We start from the raw sequence: 19,193 nt of genomic DNA on the forward strand, positions 1-19,193 counted from the left end.
TATAATAAACATTACCAAGAATATGCGTGTTTCAGCTGTAAATAATATTGTAAACAAATCTTTATTTTTTTCGTTTACCTTTAAAAGTATTATATATAGATCTTGTGTTAAAGAAAAAATTACATGCTACTAACTGGCACTAAAAAAAGGTTTTAAGATAACAGGTGAGAGCAATACTATACAAACGGTCTAAATTTTCCTCTTAATTACGATCAGTTATAAAGAGTAAATTAGTGAAAAATAGAGGTGAAGGATAAAGATAAAGAGAAAAGGAGAAATAGAGAGAAAAAACCAGATAAAAGAAGTAGAGAAGAGAGACGTGAAGACTGATTGTCAAAACATTTTATTTGAATGTGATATCTACCAAGAAAAATAGACGTTTTGAGTGAGTGTAAGTTGGTGCGCCTGTGTATATGTGTTTGAGTGTATATATGCGTGTGTGTTTAAAAGAGTCATATAAAAATCTATGTTTCTTTTTTTAATGCTTGAAAACGTCAGTGACAACCGCTACACCGAACCTTCAAACAAGTAAGGAGCCAGGTATGTTGATAACAAAATTCTGGGTGCATAAAATATTGTTACATTCTTTTCTATATCATCAATCTATCACGACAGCTCAGGTTATTGGTTTATTTGTAATATTTTATATTTGTATAGTATACACTTAGAAATGTAAATATCAACAAGAAGTGTAAATATTGACAAGTTGTTTCAGTTTGCTATTTCAAAGCTATAGGTTATATGTACTTATATTTGGAACACTGCGAATCCTGGTGATTTGCGAGCTCGTCATCAAAGCAGAAGGCCACCAATTCGACTTCTACCTGGTATTCGACAGGAAAACACCTCCTACTCTTTTAAATAAAATGTTAAAGTACAGGCGAGGTTTGGACTGTGCATGACATTTGTTGACTCGATGATTTGTCACGTGACATAATGTGATGAAAATCAGAGTTGTCAACGATAAAGACAAGAAGGACAACACTCTGACTGTCGGAGGAAAATATCCTTGTCCTTTTCTTATTGAGACATGTTTACAGAAGATAAAGGCAAACAAAAGATGAGAGAAAGATTGATGAAGAAAATGATAGGGTGGTGCTTCGAGAGAAAGGGAAAGAGATAGAAACTGCGACTCTGATGGAGAGATACAAAGAAGTGTTAATTTAACAGACACATATTCACATACATTGTCATACACAATGAGGAAGGGACACCAGAGGTCAAGTGTCAGCAAATTACCCACCGGAAATATTAGTTTGGAAGGATAAGTGAGGAAGTAGCCAGAGGTCTCACTAACCTGAAGTACTTGTGTGGAAATGGACTCAAAACTTCATCCCCGGAAGTTTAATGGGAAATCCATTATCGCTGTCATCGAGGTTTTGTCAGAGGTCAAAGGAGATCAAGTGCACGTGGGTTTCGTTTATGGCTGCTCATGCGCAATGCCACATTTCCCTAATGTTCACAGAATACAAGGATGTAAGCTGTGAGTGAGCCAGTGAGTGATCCATCGAGAAAATCATTTATCAACTAATCAGAATTTCTTGAATGGAAACATGCAGCCAACAAGGACTTTGATTTTGTGTCTTTCATTTTGTGTATTATGTGTACAGTTGTGCCGTTGCACCCAACACCAAAATACAAATGTTTAACTCCTTAAGCTAGAAAGAATTCCAAATTAATATTTTAAACCCACCCTGTGAACAAACGCTTTTTCTAAAGGAATCTTGAAGAAGATGTACTCTTTGCAGCAATTTTGTCATCAATGTTAATGATGGTCTTTAATGATAATTTCTTTGTCTATCATACATTTCAAAACTCCTAATCAAGGAAGTGAGGCTGACTTTCGAAAAGGCATGACAATCGAATGACATGAGTAATGTGTGTTGCCATTCATTGTTTTGTCGAGATGTACACATAGTTTGGAACATATGAGGAACTAAAGTATCCCTAGTTTGTCGTTTTCCATTTTTTATCATTGTTTCTTTACTGTCACAAGGTGAGTCTGTTGTAATCACCGATTTTGTGGAGAATTTATGAAGAATAGAAATAATTTAATATTTTTTTCATAGTTGTAAAGTGTATACAGTTATGTTACTAAATTTTTGAGTGCAAAGTTGATTTATTTTAATAATCATTACAAGTGCACCATTGGTACCAAAATTAGCGTTCTATTGTGTTTTTAGGAAATCTAGGAATGCATAAATAAATTTATTTAACAAAAATTAAATGGTCTTTTGCGTCATGTGTTTGTGTGTGTGTGTACGCGCGCGCGTTTTAATGTTTGATATTCATATCCGTTTATTTACTGTACCACGGTCTGCAAACGGTCTAAGAGGACCCAGCGAGGACAAATACACAAATATTAATGCCGATGCCAAGTGCCAGTTCATCATATTACAGGCGGTAGTACGTATCGCCCATCGCCATTATCGTTCTCAATATTGCATTTTCATCGCCGTCTTCGGCCTTGTCGTCGCCTGCACCACCTGGAGGTGTGCTTCCGTTCATCTGGAGAGAAAGAACCCGGAAAGACACGCGTGTAAGCTACAATGTTACTGAGTAAAGCAAGTCTTTAATTTCTTTCCAAGTAGGAAAGAGCATCTTAAGTTAAAATACTAAAGTCTTTCTGTTCAGGTTTAGAAGGAGCCGACATGACAGAGAGTTATTTGTAAGTAGATTTTATATTTTACACACATGCTGGAAATAAAATTGAAGGTAACTGTGAGAGAAAGAGAAGGATGAATACACAACAGCGAATAATTGATGGTTGATAAGTATTCAGATAACTGATGGATGAGATAATGATGGACAGATGAATAAATGGACTGGTTAACTACAGACAGTAAAAATGGAGAGGGATACATAGATAAAAAAAGTTATAGAATTAATAAAGCAGGAAATAAAAATTACATCTATTGTGCAATGAAAGGTTGACGATGGATCCGGTGTATGATGTCCTACCGGAGACCTCCCATCGGGGGTGGAGTCCTACAGCAAGGCGGACACGGACAGTGAACAAAGAGTCAAAATCTCCAAGGCAACCACCTTCTGCTATTCTCATGTCAGTCAGACCTCCACATCCTAGGATTGCAGCAGCCTCATCTCATCCCCGTTGCCTTGGATTTTCCTCAAATATTTTTCGATGCTTCTCCCTAATTGTTTTTTTTTTTTGCCATGACATTTTTAGGGTCTTCCCTATTCCTGCTTGCATTAAGCTGTTTGTAAATTTAGCAGCATAGTCGTTCTCCATTTTATATTCTAAAAAAAGATGCTGATGTAAAAAGAGACCTGTCCTAAGGTAAACTTATTGATAAGATTTGACATGCCAATCAAAACTGTACAGCATCTTAATGTTTTGACATGGTAAATATTGTTATTACTGTCACGATGACATGTCAGATTCATGTATTCAAAGTTCTGTTTGTTTAGACTAATTAATGTCAGTTATTTTGTTTTTGTTAACTCTGCTTGGTTTCGATCGATGGAATATTTAACGTACCATACTGTGCAACATTTAATCAACATGGTATATTATGTAAGAGAGAAAAGATTTTACTAGACTTTGTGTTTGTCAGCCTGTCATGCAGCGTGGTCACTTAGTTTTATTATGTCTCCACTTCACGTGAATAGTTGCAAACGGCTATTATAGCAAACCAGCCATTGTGAACAGAAAGATTAAATTTTCTGCAAGGATAAATATTTGCTTCCTTTTGAAATTCGTGTTTGTGGAGAAATCTCTTCCTCTGCAGCAACTTATTGCTCTCATTAGCTCTCAACACTTAATACGATTTAACATATATCCTCTTACAAGATAATTTGCATGTGTTGAAATGTGAAAATCAGTATCATGTTGCTAAGTAAAGACCAAACTGCACATACACTCAGACTGACACATGAACTACACAATTAGCTACAGAAAGATGCTTGGTCGTTATTGTGTCCATTTCAAAAAAGTATTTGGATAAAAACTCTCACTACGCTTATTTTCTTGAAAGTAAGAAATAATTCACCTAAGTGTAAGGGTCGAAAATAAATTCATTGAATAAATAAAAGGAACCGGAACATTAACAGAGTTTGAGATGCTGAAGTACAAAATTATTTATTTCTCGTTCAGATAGCTTTCAGAACATAGATACTGGCTAGGTCTTTCACCATCTCACAGGCGTTTGGTCACATTAGGTTCTAACAACTAAAGTAATACCACTATATCCTCAAATATTATTAATACAATCTGGGATAAACAGACCCAGGACTTAACTACACCAGTCGTTGGCTTCATGAAGCAGCAGGTCTTCAATGATGTTTACCGACGGGAGGTATGTCAATGTTAGTATTATAAGTTCATGAAACAAAAAGAGATTCATATTTATTTATTTTTCATCTTTTAAATTTCAAATTAACATTTTTAAAGTAATACATATTTCAATAAGCCAGAAGCTTAAAAGACTTTTCGAGAATATCAATTCGTCAAAAGGAAGCAGGAAGAAAGACACAAGATATTTATCAGTAATCACAAAGTATCTAAAATTAGCTGGATACCCAAGGAGATAACAAGAAGTACGGAAACTGTAAGTACAAGAATATAAATGTACTTACACAGCAAGGGCAAGAGTACAAATGTAGGGAACAGCAAGTATAGGAGTACACATGTTTAGGGACAACAAGTAGGTGGAAGAGGGCAAATATTTCACTATTTCACTACATGACCGCAGTAAACACCCGTATTAAATCAACTAAATCTCAATACCACATCGTGGGTATTAAAGTGACAGCACACAGGCCTCACCTCAACGAAAAAACAACTGCCGACAGTATAAACTCGAAATTGTTTACCAGGCTTGGAGACAAGTAATGTACAAGATGTGTGTTCAGTGTCAGGCAAACCTTAGAAGTATGAATACTTACTATTGTTACAAGACATACACTAAAAATATCCATAAAGGTTTCACACAGTATCTTTGTAAAATGAACGAGTCGTAGAAGAAAAAGAGAAATTTGAAGTGATGTTCTCCTATTATATTTACATTTTCTTGCCAAATCACTCTGTTTGTAGAGAGAGGGAGAGAGATAGAGAAATATATATGAAATAAGACTTTTGTTACAGTTTTTATGAAAGGCCCTCCTGAACACCTACTCCGAAACACACACAAAATAAAGAGGGAAAACATAATTTTCCCAGCAGTGGAGCTTTTTATTTAAGTACATATGATCTTATTTTCTCAAAAACGCTCCACCCCTCCTGTCTCGATATCTTACTCGGGAAAACTGTTGTTAGTTGTTGTTTTTGCTGCCATCGCAATAACGGAACCATCCGACATAAGTAAAACAAATTTGAGTAAAAAAAAATTAAAACTGCTGTGATCTTTGTGGATCCCATCTCCGCTCGGGGATCATAAATTATATAGGGATTCTATTTTTAAAATTAAAATTTTTATAAACTTTTTATAACAACTTGTTATTTGTAGGATTGATTTGATTTCCTTCTGCTATCACTCATATAATTTGCTTTGACCAAGGAAGTGAGGCTGAGTTTCGAACAGGCACCAACAACAGTTGACGAGTATGTGATGTGCATCAACGGGTTGTTGGGGATGTGTACATGTCATGGAGCAGACAGGTCTACTTCATGGCCACTATTTTGTCATTTGCCAACTTTTACCACTGTATGTAGCCATGTCACAAGGTAATCTACTGTAATATTCGACTTATTACCAAGGTGTAAACTGTTTGACATGAGAAATGATGTGTGGCTAGAAATGGGAGTGGAATATTTTTGAGTTTTGTGTTTTTCAATGTCTTCTGTTGGTAAGTAGAGTATGTGTTGTTGTCGATATGTAGTTGCCATTTTCAACTAGTGTACTGGGAAATTATTTAGTTCTTTGTGTAAATCAACAGTTCACTGTCTTCATTTCTTGTAACTGTGTGTACAAACCACCATCGTTAAGTAGGTAACAATATGTGAATAAACCTCTCTGTATAAACTTGTTCCTTATGTTCATTCATTATTTTGCTTGCTGTATGCTGTATCACAAGATTGAGTTGAGAAATATTTTTCACGTTCAGGATCTCTATATCGGATATTTATCAACGCTTCAGATCCAGTAACCTTTAAAGAAAACACTACATCTGAAGTCTACTTCTCCCTGGAGAATGTTAGTAACAACATTTTGACTTATACAATATTTGTTAATCACAAGGCTTTCGGAACAAACGTGTCTCGTCTAAAATGTGTTTTCAACAAAACGACTAGAAACTGCACTTCAAGCTCACAAGACTGTGATTGTTTGAATAAAACTGCTGGACATGAATATAGACTGAAGAAATTTTTTCAAGTAGCAGAAAGTGGAGTTTGGACTTTTGTCGCAGCGGGTAAAGGATTCTCTGTTAATGAATCCATAAATATCACTGTTGTATCACGTGAGTATCCCATAATATTTGACTTTTAATGTCTACTTGCCTTTGTTCACTGTCTTTGACTCTCACTCACACACACACACTTATATACAAACACTCATCTCCTTCATTATTTCAAGTCCATTTTTTATCAAAGAAATTTATTATACTGCAATTTTTATAGTAATGTTGTCATGCGTTGTTTTGTCAAATTAATATTCGCCGATGATTAATATGTATTACAGTAGAGTAACCTTAATCGCGATAAAACGTATGTGCTAAATAAATAGTTTTGTGTAAAAAAGGAACACTGTTAAAAATAAAAAGAATTATTGCCGAAAATCAGAGAATAAAAATACTCAAAAGGATGAATGGGAGAGGAGAGTTAAAGCAGAGAGCCAAAGAGTAAATAAGATGAATGATGATAAATTGTTAACCATTAACCAAAAACAAACATTTTTATATTGTCTTCTTTTAGCTGAAGACGATTCTACCACTTCCATGACGGAAATGACAAAAAGTAGTGAGTATATACTACTCAGTGACTCATGATTAGTAATAATATGATTAGTGATAGCTGCTAACATTTTATGTCTTGTTTGCTGGAGTAGACTTTATTTATAATGATCTCAAGGTTGTTAATTTAATAGCATTGCATAACAGTCAATGTTCTTACACACACAGGTTCACAAGAATCTAGCCAGATGACCTTTTCACCCGGAGTAGTAAACAAGCAAAGCACAGTTTCAACAAAAGTAAATACTCCAGGTAATTCTATCAACTCTCCAGCTAGTGAATCTCCTAACGGCTGGCACATTACCATCATCGTTCTCGTCACCTGCCTCGTTATCGCTGTCTTTGGCCTTGTCGTTGCCTGCACAACCTGGAGGTGCGCCTACGTCCACCTGGAGAGGCGGAACTCGGAAAGACTGGCGTGTAAGCTGCTAACAAGTGATTTTATTTCAAATGTGTGTGATGGGCTGGAGTATGACGTCATAAAATATGACGTCAAGATAAGGGTGACGACAAAAAGGTGACGACAAACGGAGGACGTTAGAAAAAGACGAGACGACGAACAACGGCGATGAGTGAGGGAGCATCGGCGGGTGGCACAGCCGTGGCGATTGTTTTAGCCGCGCAGTAAAAGAGTTGCACCTGTATACAAGACCTGCTTGTATTTTTACTGATGGACGGTTGTCGTGGTTAGAAAGATACCTCACCACTTGGCCACATTTGGCGCTTGCGAGCAGGTATTTGTCCAATGGCTGAAGAGGGAGACAGCCCAGTAGAGCTTTACGAACATATCAGTTGCTTCGCCTCCAAAAGTTTGCCGGCGGACCCACACCGAATGTGAGGAGTTCCAAAGAGAAGTTTCGTGGCTCTCACCATGAACCCGATGCCGCCGAACGCAGCGTGCGGGTATATCTTGAACGCGCTGGAGGGACCGGCTAGACGGCGAGTATTGATGCTACCACATGACGCTGTCGACACACCCAAAAAATCTTGGATGTGTTGGTCGAGGCGTACGGCGAACGGAAAGATGTCATCGATGTAATCGCCAGTTTTTATAACCGCCGACAGCGGCGTGAAGAATCCGTTGATGAGTATGCCACGACGCTTCGCAATTTGCAGGCAAAAGCAAACAGCCTGCAGAGCGGCGCTATTTCAAATATCCATCTGGCGGCCCAGTTGGTGAAGGGGCTGAAGAATTGCCATGTTCGACGGGAAACGTCCAGGCACCTGGCTGACAATGAGTCCTCTTCTTTTGCCGACCTACTGAAGACGGCAAAGCGTGTAGAGAGAGAGGAGGAGGGCAATGAAGACAGGGAGGACGAGATAGATCGCCTGACTGCACGAGTCAGGCAGCTGGAAATGGAAACGGCCTCCCAGCCTCATAGGATCCAACAAAGTAATATCCTCTCCACCCGCACCGCACGACCGGAGGCACTTGTGTGCTATTGGTGCGAACGAGAGGGGCACCGGGAGGCTGATTGTCAGCATAAACAGAGATACCTGCGACGACAGCAGGCGAGACAACGAGATGGTCAAAGATTCAGCCCTATCACAAACAGCTTTTACAGGCGAGGAGAGAGGCGGCGCGGCGTCCAAGCGGCAGCGATTAACAACATCTCGGAGGACAGCAGCCCAACCGGTCAGGAAAAACTGACTGTCCCCGTCGTCTGTAACAGGATGACGGGGAAAGGAGGTGTAGCAGGACTGACTGGAAAGTGTCCGACGGTGGAGGCGGAAATTCAAGGAATTCGAGTACTGGCGCTGCTCGACACCGGCAGTGAGGTGACGACAGTCACTGATGAATGGGCCCGAGGGCATATACAGAATTTACAATTAAATCATCTCCCCATCACCTTGAGAGGGACCGGCGGAGCGGAAGTGCCATATTCAGGAGTAGCGCTGGTGGATATTAAAGTTTTTGACCAGTGTCTGAAAGACATTCCTATCCTAATTGTCAATGATCCTGTCGATGCGGGCACAAGAGAGCGCAGGAGGCGTGTACCACTTCTACTAGGGATGAACGTCCTTGATCGGATACCTGACGCCACCGCAGATGTGCCGCATGCAGTACAGGTAGCAGTGCGTGAGGCTCACCTTGAGAGGACAGTGTCAACAAAAGGACTGGCTAGGGCCGCTGTCAACACGTATGTTCCTGCATTTTCAATGGTCACAATTAAAGTGACGAGCGTGCCGTACCATCGCCCTCTGCTCGCCGCCCCCGTAGCACAACCATTACCAGGGGGGCTGGTGCTAGTCCCCACCCTCACAGGAGCACATCACACCAGCCGCTATGTGCGTCTGGCAAACCTGACCAGCAGCAGCGTTACGTTGCCGGCGCTACTGTCGTCGCAACTTTACAAGTTGTGGACAATGTTGTTTGCCAACAAGGTGTCACGGTGGATGTCGGTGTGAACGAGTTAATCATCTGCAATCAGTCCAGCAGCTCCCCTAAGGTTAAGGTCACTGACACACCTGTCGTCACGTGTCCAGACTTTGATGGCACCGTCAGTCAGCATCAGCGACTGCAGGCGCTGTTGAACAAGCATGTGTCTGGTTTTGCTAGGACTCGACGGACCTCGGATACACGGACGCTGTCTTCCATCGTCTGCGTACCACGGACGAGGTGCCGGTAGCGTTGCCCTACCGTCGTATCGCTCCGCACCAGCTAAAGGAAGTGCAAGATCATATAAAAAGACTTGCTAGACCAGAAGGTGATTGTGGAGAGCCACAGTGCATACGCTGCACCCATCGTCATTGTGCGGAAGAAGGACGGCAGTGTGCGCCTATGTGTAGACTACAGACGGCTCAATGAAAAGACAGTCAAAGATGCCTACCCTCTACCACGCATCCAGGAGTCCTTTGACGCGCTGGTGGGGGCTCAGTATTTTTCAACACTTGACCTTGCCAGCGGCTACCACCAGATAGCGATGCACCCAGATGACAGACACAAAACCGCGTTCGTGACACCCATGGGACAGAGAAAGATTTGATAAAACAAATCACGGAACTTGAAGAAACATACGATGAGAGAAAAGCAAGGAAAGTGTATCTGAGATGTCGACTTGGGAAAAGGAAAGAGGAAAAGAAGAAACAAGTTACGGTCATCTTGTCTAAGGACCATATGAATACGATGGACATATTTTAGCTCGCGGTAATGATTGACACTGTGGATAACGAGCAATATGTTGTATCACTGATTAGTTTGTTTATCTATTATTTTATCCATATGCCTTTTGCTTTGCCACGGCTGTGCCTACGAAATGTTATTCTGACTGGACAATTACACACAGGACAGATGGACGGAATGCCCATGTAGCAGTTATTCAGGGAGAAGAATAATCAGTCGGTTAGATTTAGCTGTTAGGCGAAGTACAGATGTTTGTTCTACAAGGCAACTCTGTACTCTGTTAGGTAAATAGTACCAGCTGCTGGTATGACTAGGCGTTGCTTGCGGCAGCAACAGATCTTCTTTCGAGGTTTTCGAGGTTTAAATATTGGAGCACCCCCCCCCCCAAGGCAAGCATAATTAGGTGAACTTGTATTTCAGCCCTAGTCTTGCTAGCTAAAGCTCATCAGCGAGGACGCTGTTGGAGAAAGAGTCGGCGGGGATGTGATGGGCTGGAGTATGACGTCATAAAATATGACGTCAAGATAAGGGTGACGACAAAAAGGTGACGACAAACGGAGGACGTTAGAAAAAGACGAGACGACGAACAACGGCGATGAGTGAGGGAGCATCGGCGGGTGGCACAGCCGTGGCGATTGTTTTAGCCGCGCAGTAAAAGAGTTGCACCTGTATACAAGACCTGCTTGTATTTTTACTGATGGACGGTTGTCGTGGTTAGAAAAATACCTCACCACTTGGCCACATGTGACATATCAGAAAACTCAGTAGAAAGTAATATTAAAAAAAATTTAATTATTTTTTTTAGTCAGATGAAAAATACTCAAACACAATATTTTCTCATTCTGTTTAGGTTTAGCAGGGGTAGATATGGCAGACAGTCAATGGTAAGTGGCTTTTGTCTTATGATATACTTCAGGAGAAGGAAAATGTATGAAATAACCATGGATGGATGAATAAATGCCTATGTGGATGACAAATGCAAAGATAGGGAGAGAGGAGACTGAGAGACAGTCTACTAAAGCAGAAACTGTTAATGAATGTGTTTGTGTAATAGGAGACTGACAATGGATCCTGTCTATGATGTCATACCAACAAACTCCCGTTGGTGGCGAAAAGCAAACAGAGATCACTTGACATCAACGCCGACAACTCCATGACAGTCTGTTCAACACAGTCCAAAGTCTGTCTCACCTCAACATCCCAGCAATCCACTGACTTCTGAAGTTGGAACATATTTTGTTCAAAATCTTCCATCGTCACCTTATATACATATATCAAACTTTTTCTTAGCCATCTGAGCCATAGTTCGTTTCTTCATCAAAAAGTAGCATTGAGTGTTGAACAGCGTCTTAAAGAATCCATTACTGCAAACCTCTATCTAAAAAAAATGAAGAAGATTTATAAAATAAAAAAGAAAATGTAAAATTGAGACGAAAAAAAGGAAGGAACTTTTCCTGAAAACAATTCACGAAGATATAAAAATGTATGTATTGTACAGCAAATGAATTTCTTGAAATAAATAAACATTATTTTTATTTACTATAATAATACGGGAAAATGTCCAATCTATTTGTATGGTAAGAAAGTCTGACTGTATTTTCGAGTAGAAGAATAAATGATATCCGCCATCCAACACCCGATATTCCGGCTTCCATATTGAAATATAATCGGTTTGAATTTCCGTGAGCTAAACATTTTCTTCATTCTTTATCTTTGTATAGATATCCACAACTTGACCTGATGTTTCACATTACTGATATTTCCTATTGGATATAAAAAGGAAAAATTATTTACTTCAATACGGCAATTGTATGCTGAGCATCTGTCGAAGTACAAATGCACTAAACATGTACACGGGACCGTATCCGCATCCCACTAATAACAAGCAATATTTAAATATGTTGGAGAAACTGTTACTATACACCATTTCGTGTAGATAACCTCAGAGACGGGATTTCAAGAGTCGAGAACTGTCTGAAAACATAAAACTCGAAGAATAGAAGCTTAAATGCATCAAGAGAGGAACTAACTGCAAACATGAAAATTTATTTATAATTCACTTACAACATTAGTCAAATAAATATGACTAGAGTGGCATACACCGCCCAAATGGTTTGCTTTATTCGTTGTAAATCACTGCACCTGCACTCGTCCGATCTGCTCCAGTTCCTCCCTCGGTTTGTAAGTGGCTGGACGTTCCAAGGTGCGTCTCCGTGTGCTGTCAGTAGACGGTGGATCACGTTTCCTCAACACCAGGTTGTTGGTCTCTTGTTGCCTGCCTTACACCCCATCAGCTGTCTTGTACCTCGCATCAGTCCCAGCTTCAAAGAATCCGGCTTCCCGCTTGGGCTCCCTCCGATGGTCCTGTGCCCTCGCACAAGTCCTCAGCTTCCAACAGATGCTACGCTTCCACACACAAGCAGCAAGCGGTTTCCAGATGACAACCTCTCAGAAAGAATTTTCCTACCAAAAAGCAGCAACAGGTTCCACAAGAACAGCAGCGACACTCTGGCTGTTAACGGTAGGGCCTAAACACCCACCACTATCCACCTGGACAACGGGTGAGCACAGCCGGAGCCGTTTCTTAATCACGAAATATCCGAGAATCACGACTTTTACACTTTTCTTGCTTCAGAGGGGTATAAATATATGGGTAGCTCTACCTCCGTCCCCCATCTACAAGTCCTGAACTTGACAGTGACATACCTTCCGTGCTAGATTTTTTTTCTTCTTGAGCACCAGTTTTATGGTCAGTCTTCCTTACACTTTTTAATTTTTTTAAAGACTGCCGGCAAGCTTTCCCTCTGTCTCTTTGAATTTCTTTTTTGTTTAATGCTACACAAAAGGATACACATTGATCTATACAATCAAGATATGCTTTTTTTCTAAAATGAAAGGAAAATGGGAGAGAGTGTGAGCATGTACACGGTGATCTTCCTTTAAATGGAGTTCTTTCATTGATTGAACACACTTTTCACACCACCATGTTAATGTATACAGGTAGTGATTGTATTGATTCATCTATTCTTCCGTGCTGCTTTTTATTGTTTTTATTTATTGATTCATAATTTAAGTTTTGTATGGGTGTGTGTGAGTGTGGGTGTTACAGACAGGAAGAGAAGCAGATATAAAGAGATAAGAAAACAGGTGAGAAGACAGGGACTGTCGAAACATATTTTGACATAAAATCCTAAACCTATTGAACTTCACATACTGACAATAATGTCAACAAGGTTCACACACACGCCTGTGTGTGTGTGTGTGCTTAACAACCATAATAAACCTGTGTTTATTTTTAAATGCTTATACTCTCTTGACCATCAGTACACATTATACAGAACATTCAGAATAACATCACATCACCGAAGGAGCCGGGTTTGTTGATAACAAAACTATGAGTGCACAGAATGTTCGTACATTCATCACTCCATCATAACTACTTCACGACAGCTCAGACTATTAGTATTTTTGTCATATTTGATATTTGTATACTATTAACGCAGAATTATAAATATCAATAAGTTGCAATGAATTTAAGGTGCCCACTCAAGCAATTATGTTCCCTATAGTTGTGACATTCCGAAACTTGGTGATTAGTGAGCTTGATTCTGAGGTCAGCCTGGTCCTTGACTTAAACACTCTAAAAGAAGCTTGTTTGTCTTCTTCTTAATGAGATATATTCTCCTAAATGGAATATGTAAACGACAGTTGAGAGATACATTGGCAAAGGAAATGAGGGATTACAGAAAAGAAGGAGGAACTGAGATAAAAGGAAATATTAATTCAAAGAGAGAACAGCACACACTCACACACAAATAGGGAGAACAAACGCTATGATTGTTTTTTTTTTCCACAAACAAGGAACTAAGCCTTAGTTTCGAACCGGCACGACCAACAATTGACGTATGTAATGTATGTTGTCACTGAAGGTTTTGTCGAGAAGTCTATGTGTTAAGAAAAACAAGATGAAATTACAAGATCACCATTTTGTTGTTTGCCATCTTTTATCAATGTTCCTCATCACATCACAAGCTGAGTCTGTTGTGATCTTCAAAGCTGCTGTAAGTTTTAGAAAATTTAAATAAGAAAATGTAATTTTTTGTCAACTATCCCATGTGTGTCTTTTGATGGTTGTAAAATATACACAATATTGTTTTGACATTTGGGAGTATGTGACAGAATCTTGTGTCTATGTTTTAAAATTTAGCAGTAACCCGTGACCATCAATGTGACTATTAATGTATGTTCATAGGCCATCTAGAAAATACACTGTTTGGTTTCGTCCTTTTTTGTACTAGTCTGAGCATAAGTAAATATTTTTATCACCAGGGACTCCAAACATTCGATTGATCAACGATTCAGAAAAGATTCGAATAAACACTTTATCTGAAGCCAGTTTTTAATTAAAAGACTCTGGGAAAGACACTCTGCACAATTATATAATTATTCATCAATTACAGATGTATGTGATCAAACTCTTGTCATTTAAAATGCTCTGAAACACTTTAATTTTTCGATATAGGCTGGGCAAAATAATTAAAAACTGTTCCTTTTGTGGATCTTACCACACGGATCATGGATCCCAAGGAGATGTTTAGTTTCTAAATAAAAAAATAACAAAAAAATTATCCTGTTTTTATAGCAAATAGTTATTTGTAAACCTGTTTTTATTTCCTTCTGCTATCACTGACATCGTTTGTTTCTGCCAAGGAAGTGAGGCTGAGTTTCGAACATTCGCCAACAACAGATGACAAGTGTGTGATGTACATTAACGGATTGTTGAAGATGTGTACATGTCATGGAGCAGACAGGGCTACTTCATGGTCACTATTTTGTCATTTGCCAAGTTTTACAACTGTATGTAGCCATGTCACAAGGTAATCAACTATAATAATAAATTTATTATCACAGTGTAAACTAAATGTACCGAGGAAATGTTGCACGGCGAGTAATGAGAGTGTAATGTTTTTGAATTTTGTGTTTGTTTATGTCTTCTGTTCATATGCAGCATCCGTGCTGTTATCTATATTTATTTATGATATTGAGACTATTTCATTCTTTGTGTAAATCACCAGTTCACCCTCTCCTTTTCTTGTAACTGTATGTTGAACCTACTTTCGTTAAGTATGTGACAATTTGTATATAAATCCGCCTGCAAACATTTGTTCCTTATGTTAATTCGCTATTTGCTTGCTGAAAGCTGTATTGAAAGACTGAGTTGGGAAATATTTTTTCACATTCAGGATCTCCGTATCTGATATTTATCAACGCTTCAGACCCAGTAACCTTTAAAGAAAACACTACATCTGAAGTCTACTTCTCACTTGAAGATGTTAGTAAAGACATTCTGACTTACACAATCTTTATCAATCACAAGGCTCTTGGAACAAACGTGTCTCGTTTAAAATGTCTTTTGAACAAAACGACTAGAAACTGCACTTCAAGCTCGCAAGACTGTGAATGTTTGAATAAAACTGCTGGACATGAGTATAGACTGAAGAAAGTGTTTCAAGTAGCAGACAGTGGAGTTTGGACTTTTGTCGCCTTGGGTAAAGGAGTCTTTGTTAATGAATCAATAAATATCACCGTTGTATCACGTGAGTATCCCTCAATATTTGTCTGTTAATGTCTACTTGCCTTTGTTCACTGTTTCTGACTCTGTCTCTGTCTCTCTCTGTCTCTCTCTCACACACAAATAAGTACAAATAGGCCTTTTAATTAGTCTGTTGTCAATTTTTCTCAAAAGAAATTTATCAGACGGCGATGTTTGACCAGTCTTAGTAATGAAATCATGCGTTGTTTTCTCACATGGATAATAGTAAGATTAAGCAATGATAGGTATTTATTTAAACTTAGAACAGTTACAATAATGCTGAGTGCTGAACAATAACTGCAATAAGTACAATAAGTGCTGAAGAAATATTTTTGCGTAAAATAAAACAACACTAGTAAGAAGTGTTGCCTTAGAACAGAAAGTTTAATGTTTGTCGAAAATCTGAAATTAAGAAAAAGAAAGTAATCAAAAGAAAGAATAAGACACCAGAGAGTTGATGGAGAGAGCGAAAGAATAAATAAGACAAATGATAGTAAATTATAAAGTAAAAAACATCAAGCATTTTTCTATTGTTTTATTTTAGCTGAAGACAGTTCTACAACTTCTATAACGGAAACGACAAAGAGTCGTGAGTATAATGTATTCAATAGCGGATGGCTATTAATACTATCAGTGATTGTTGCGATGTATTGTGTGTTACTTGTTAAGTAGAATGTATGTAAGTATGCAGGCATTAATGTATGTATGGATGATTTTATATTGATCTCATTATTGTTGATTGAATAGAACTGCATAAAAATCTGTAAGTTTTTACAGAAGCAGGTTCACACGAATCTCGCCAGACCACCTTTACACCTGCAGCAGTAAAGACGCAAAATACGATGCCAACAGATATAAATACAACAGGTAGTTCTTCCAGCCCTCCAGCAAGTGGATCTCCGAACGGCTGGCCCTTCGCCGTCATCGTTCTCGTCATCTGCCTTGGTATCGCTGTCTTTGGCCTCGTCGTTGGCTGCACAACCTGGAGGTGCGCCTAAGTTCACTTGGAGAGACGAAACCTTAAAAGACTCGCAAGTAAGCTGCTGACAAGTGCATTCTTACTTTGAATGGGACATTTTCTGATGGCAGCAGATGATATATTTAATTAAATATTTCATTTTACACACACACACACACGTACAAAGACACCTCTCATTCATTGTGTCAAGTTCATTATCTTCAAAAGAAATTTATTAGAGGCGATGTTCGACCAATCTTAGTAATGAAGTCATGCGATTGCCATCATCGTTCTCGTCACCTGCCTCGTTATCGCTGTCTTTGGCTTTGTCGTTGTCTGCACAACCTGGAGGTGCGCCTACGTCCATCTGGAGAGATGGAACTCGGAAATACTCGTGTGTAAGCCATTTTAATATTTCATCTTGTGAATAAAAATAGTAAAATTACACGTACATTAATGGTTAAAGTCCTCATGTCTTACTCATATATACAAGTACTTATAGTTAAGGTAAATAAAAGGTAATACTAACTATTAACGACCTATTAACAAAGGTGACTTTTAGCCAGATGAGAAATACCCACACACAATTTTTTCTCATTTTTTTCAGGATTTCCAGGAGTTCACATGGCAGATATTTGCAAGTGTTTGTGGTCTTAATTATTTACTTCATTAAAGGGAAGTTTAAGTGTGGAATAAAGAAAATGAATGACCTAACCATGGATGGACAGATAAATGCATATATTGATGACAGATGCAAAAATAGGGTGAGAAGAGAGATTGAGACAGGCCGATGAAAGAAGACCTGCTAATGGATGTGTTTGTATAATAGGAGAAAAGCAAACAGGGGAAACTTGACATCTACACCGACAACTTCATGTCAGTCTGTTCCACACAGTCCCACGTCTACCTCACTTTGACATTCCCGACTTTTAAACTTTTAAATTAATTTTGTTTGCTGTTTTCCATTATTCCTCCTATTTTACTTTCACACCAGTATTCTGTGATGCATAAAACCTTTGCTTAATCTTCTTTGACATTTGTGAGTCTTTTTTTTAAAAGAATAGCATTGAATATTGAACTAAATTTTGAAGTATGTTTTACTGTATAATATTATCTTAAATAATATTTAAAAAATGTTTTATTAAACAAAACGGGAAAGCAAAATATAGAGACTAAATTAAGGGAAGAGAAATCTTTTCCTGGAAGAAAAATATTCACGAAGAAATTATAGATATACAAATATGTATTGAATAACACAAGAAAAATATTCACAAAGAAATTATAGATATACAAAGAAGTATCTTCCCCTCGTCTCTCGACACTCATGCTGCATGCTACTTGAAGTCTTATGGGTTTTAATTTCCGTGAGCTTAACATCTTCCTCGTTCTTTCTGTGAAGATATCCACAGCTTGACATACACATACTACTGATACTTTCACAATAACTTCCAGAAATCCGGCAGTTGTGTACTGAGCATTGGTCAAAGTACGAACGCACTTAACATGCCCACGGAAACCTGTCTCCATCCCACTAATAAAAGATTAATTAAATTTAAGAACTTCAACTATTAACCTTCGTCGCGGATAAGTTTTTAGTGAGAAACTACTGCTCTGGGTCTCTATAACTAGACTTACTATACTGAGAAAAACAACACAAAGACACGGTCTGTTCACCATACATCTTCAGCTCTACAAAGAAATATTTCCAAACGTGGCATTATGCTGAATCCGTAAGAGACACTGCTTTCTTCATCTTTTTATTATTATTTTTTTTTTACCTGAATTGAGCATAGGGCCGCAACGCTGCTTTCATGGAAACAGTATTTACTATCGGATCACATTCCTATAATCTGAAGAAGAAACTAGAAGTTGAATGGAACCTGTACGACAATCTTTAATATACCTCAAATACAGTGACCGAGACATACATGTAAGCAAACCCACAATTATTTCCTTTGTTTGATGCGATAAATGAAATCATTTCACGTCTAGAAACTGATTTTTTGAAATAATGTTTGTAATGGATTCTTTTGCTATGTGCGTTCACACTGGTCATCTGTCTATGAATCCTTCACCAGGCTTTATTCACCTACATTCGAATAAATTTTGTTTGCGCTTGTAAGATTTAAGTTAGTAGACTGAGACAACCTGTGGGATGGGGAATCTTCTCTGGAAACACGCGCAGCCTGCAAGTAACAAGTAAAGATTTTAGAAACACCATTATATTCAGTAATATGTTGTTATTATAAACACCTGACTAGAAATTTACTTGGCAGCAATGGGCTTCACAAAGGAGTAACCCAGAGATATGACATGGGGAAAGGGGGATGAGATCGCCGTGTGGACTAAGAGGTCAAGGGATGCTCAGAGTTTTCCAGTAAGCCTTGTGTCACGGTCTACTTTCCAATATTTTAGACCAGGGATGCCCAACCTACGGCCCGCGGGCCATATCCGGCCCGCGAAGCTTCTGCCCACAGTTCATGAAATCGGCATGTTAGTAATAAAGCAAACCTTAAAAAAAAAAAATAAAAAAAAAAAGCGAGAAAAAGGGGCGAAGAAGTATTTATCCGTACGTAGGGGTATCTCTCAATCTTTCGATGAATTTCATT

General features: G+C 38.6%; 1 protein-coding gene across 1 annotated transcript; it reads left to right on the forward strand.

The window, feature by feature from the left end:
* The first annotated feature begins 6,372 nt into the window (after positions 1-6,372).
* On the forward strand, positions 6,373-11,702 carry LOC112569216. Its single transcript, XM_025246940.1, has 5 exons — positions 6,373-6,417; positions 6,872-6,916; positions 7,078-7,329; positions 10,884-10,917; positions 11,088-11,702. The coding sequence occupies exons 2-5, from the start codon at positions 6,895-6,897 to the stop codon at positions 11,188-11,190; spliced, it is 411 nt and encodes a 136-aa protein (XP_025102725.1). The 5' UTR covers positions 6,373-6,417; positions 6,872-6,894; the 3' UTR covers positions 11,191-11,702.
* Positions 11,703-19,193: the final 7,491 nt, after the last annotated feature.

The sequence above is a fragment of the Pomacea canaliculata genome, linkage group LG7 (genome assembly GCF_003073045.1).
Source record: "Pomacea canaliculata isolate SZHN2017 linkage group LG7, ASM307304v1, whole genome shotgun sequence".
NCBI classification, from domain to species: domain Eukaryota; kingdom Metazoa; phylum Mollusca; class Gastropoda; order Architaenioglossa; family Ampullariidae; genus Pomacea; species Pomacea canaliculata.

What these genes read in the sequence shown, in the direction of transcription:
- LOC112569216 (XM_025246940.1), top strand. Translation starts at nt 6,895, where the DNA reads ATGACGGAAATGACAAAAAGTA. An exon ending in GACGGAAATGACAAAAAGTA is followed by an intron (nt 6,917 to 7,077) that starts GTGAGTATATAC and finishes TTACACACACAG; the next exon opens with GTTCACAAGAATCTAGCCAG. An exon ending in GAACTCGGAAAGACTGGCGT is followed by an intron (nt 7,330 to 10,883) that starts GTAAGCTGCTAA and finishes CATTCTGTTTAG; the next exon opens with GTTTAGCAGGGGTAGATATG.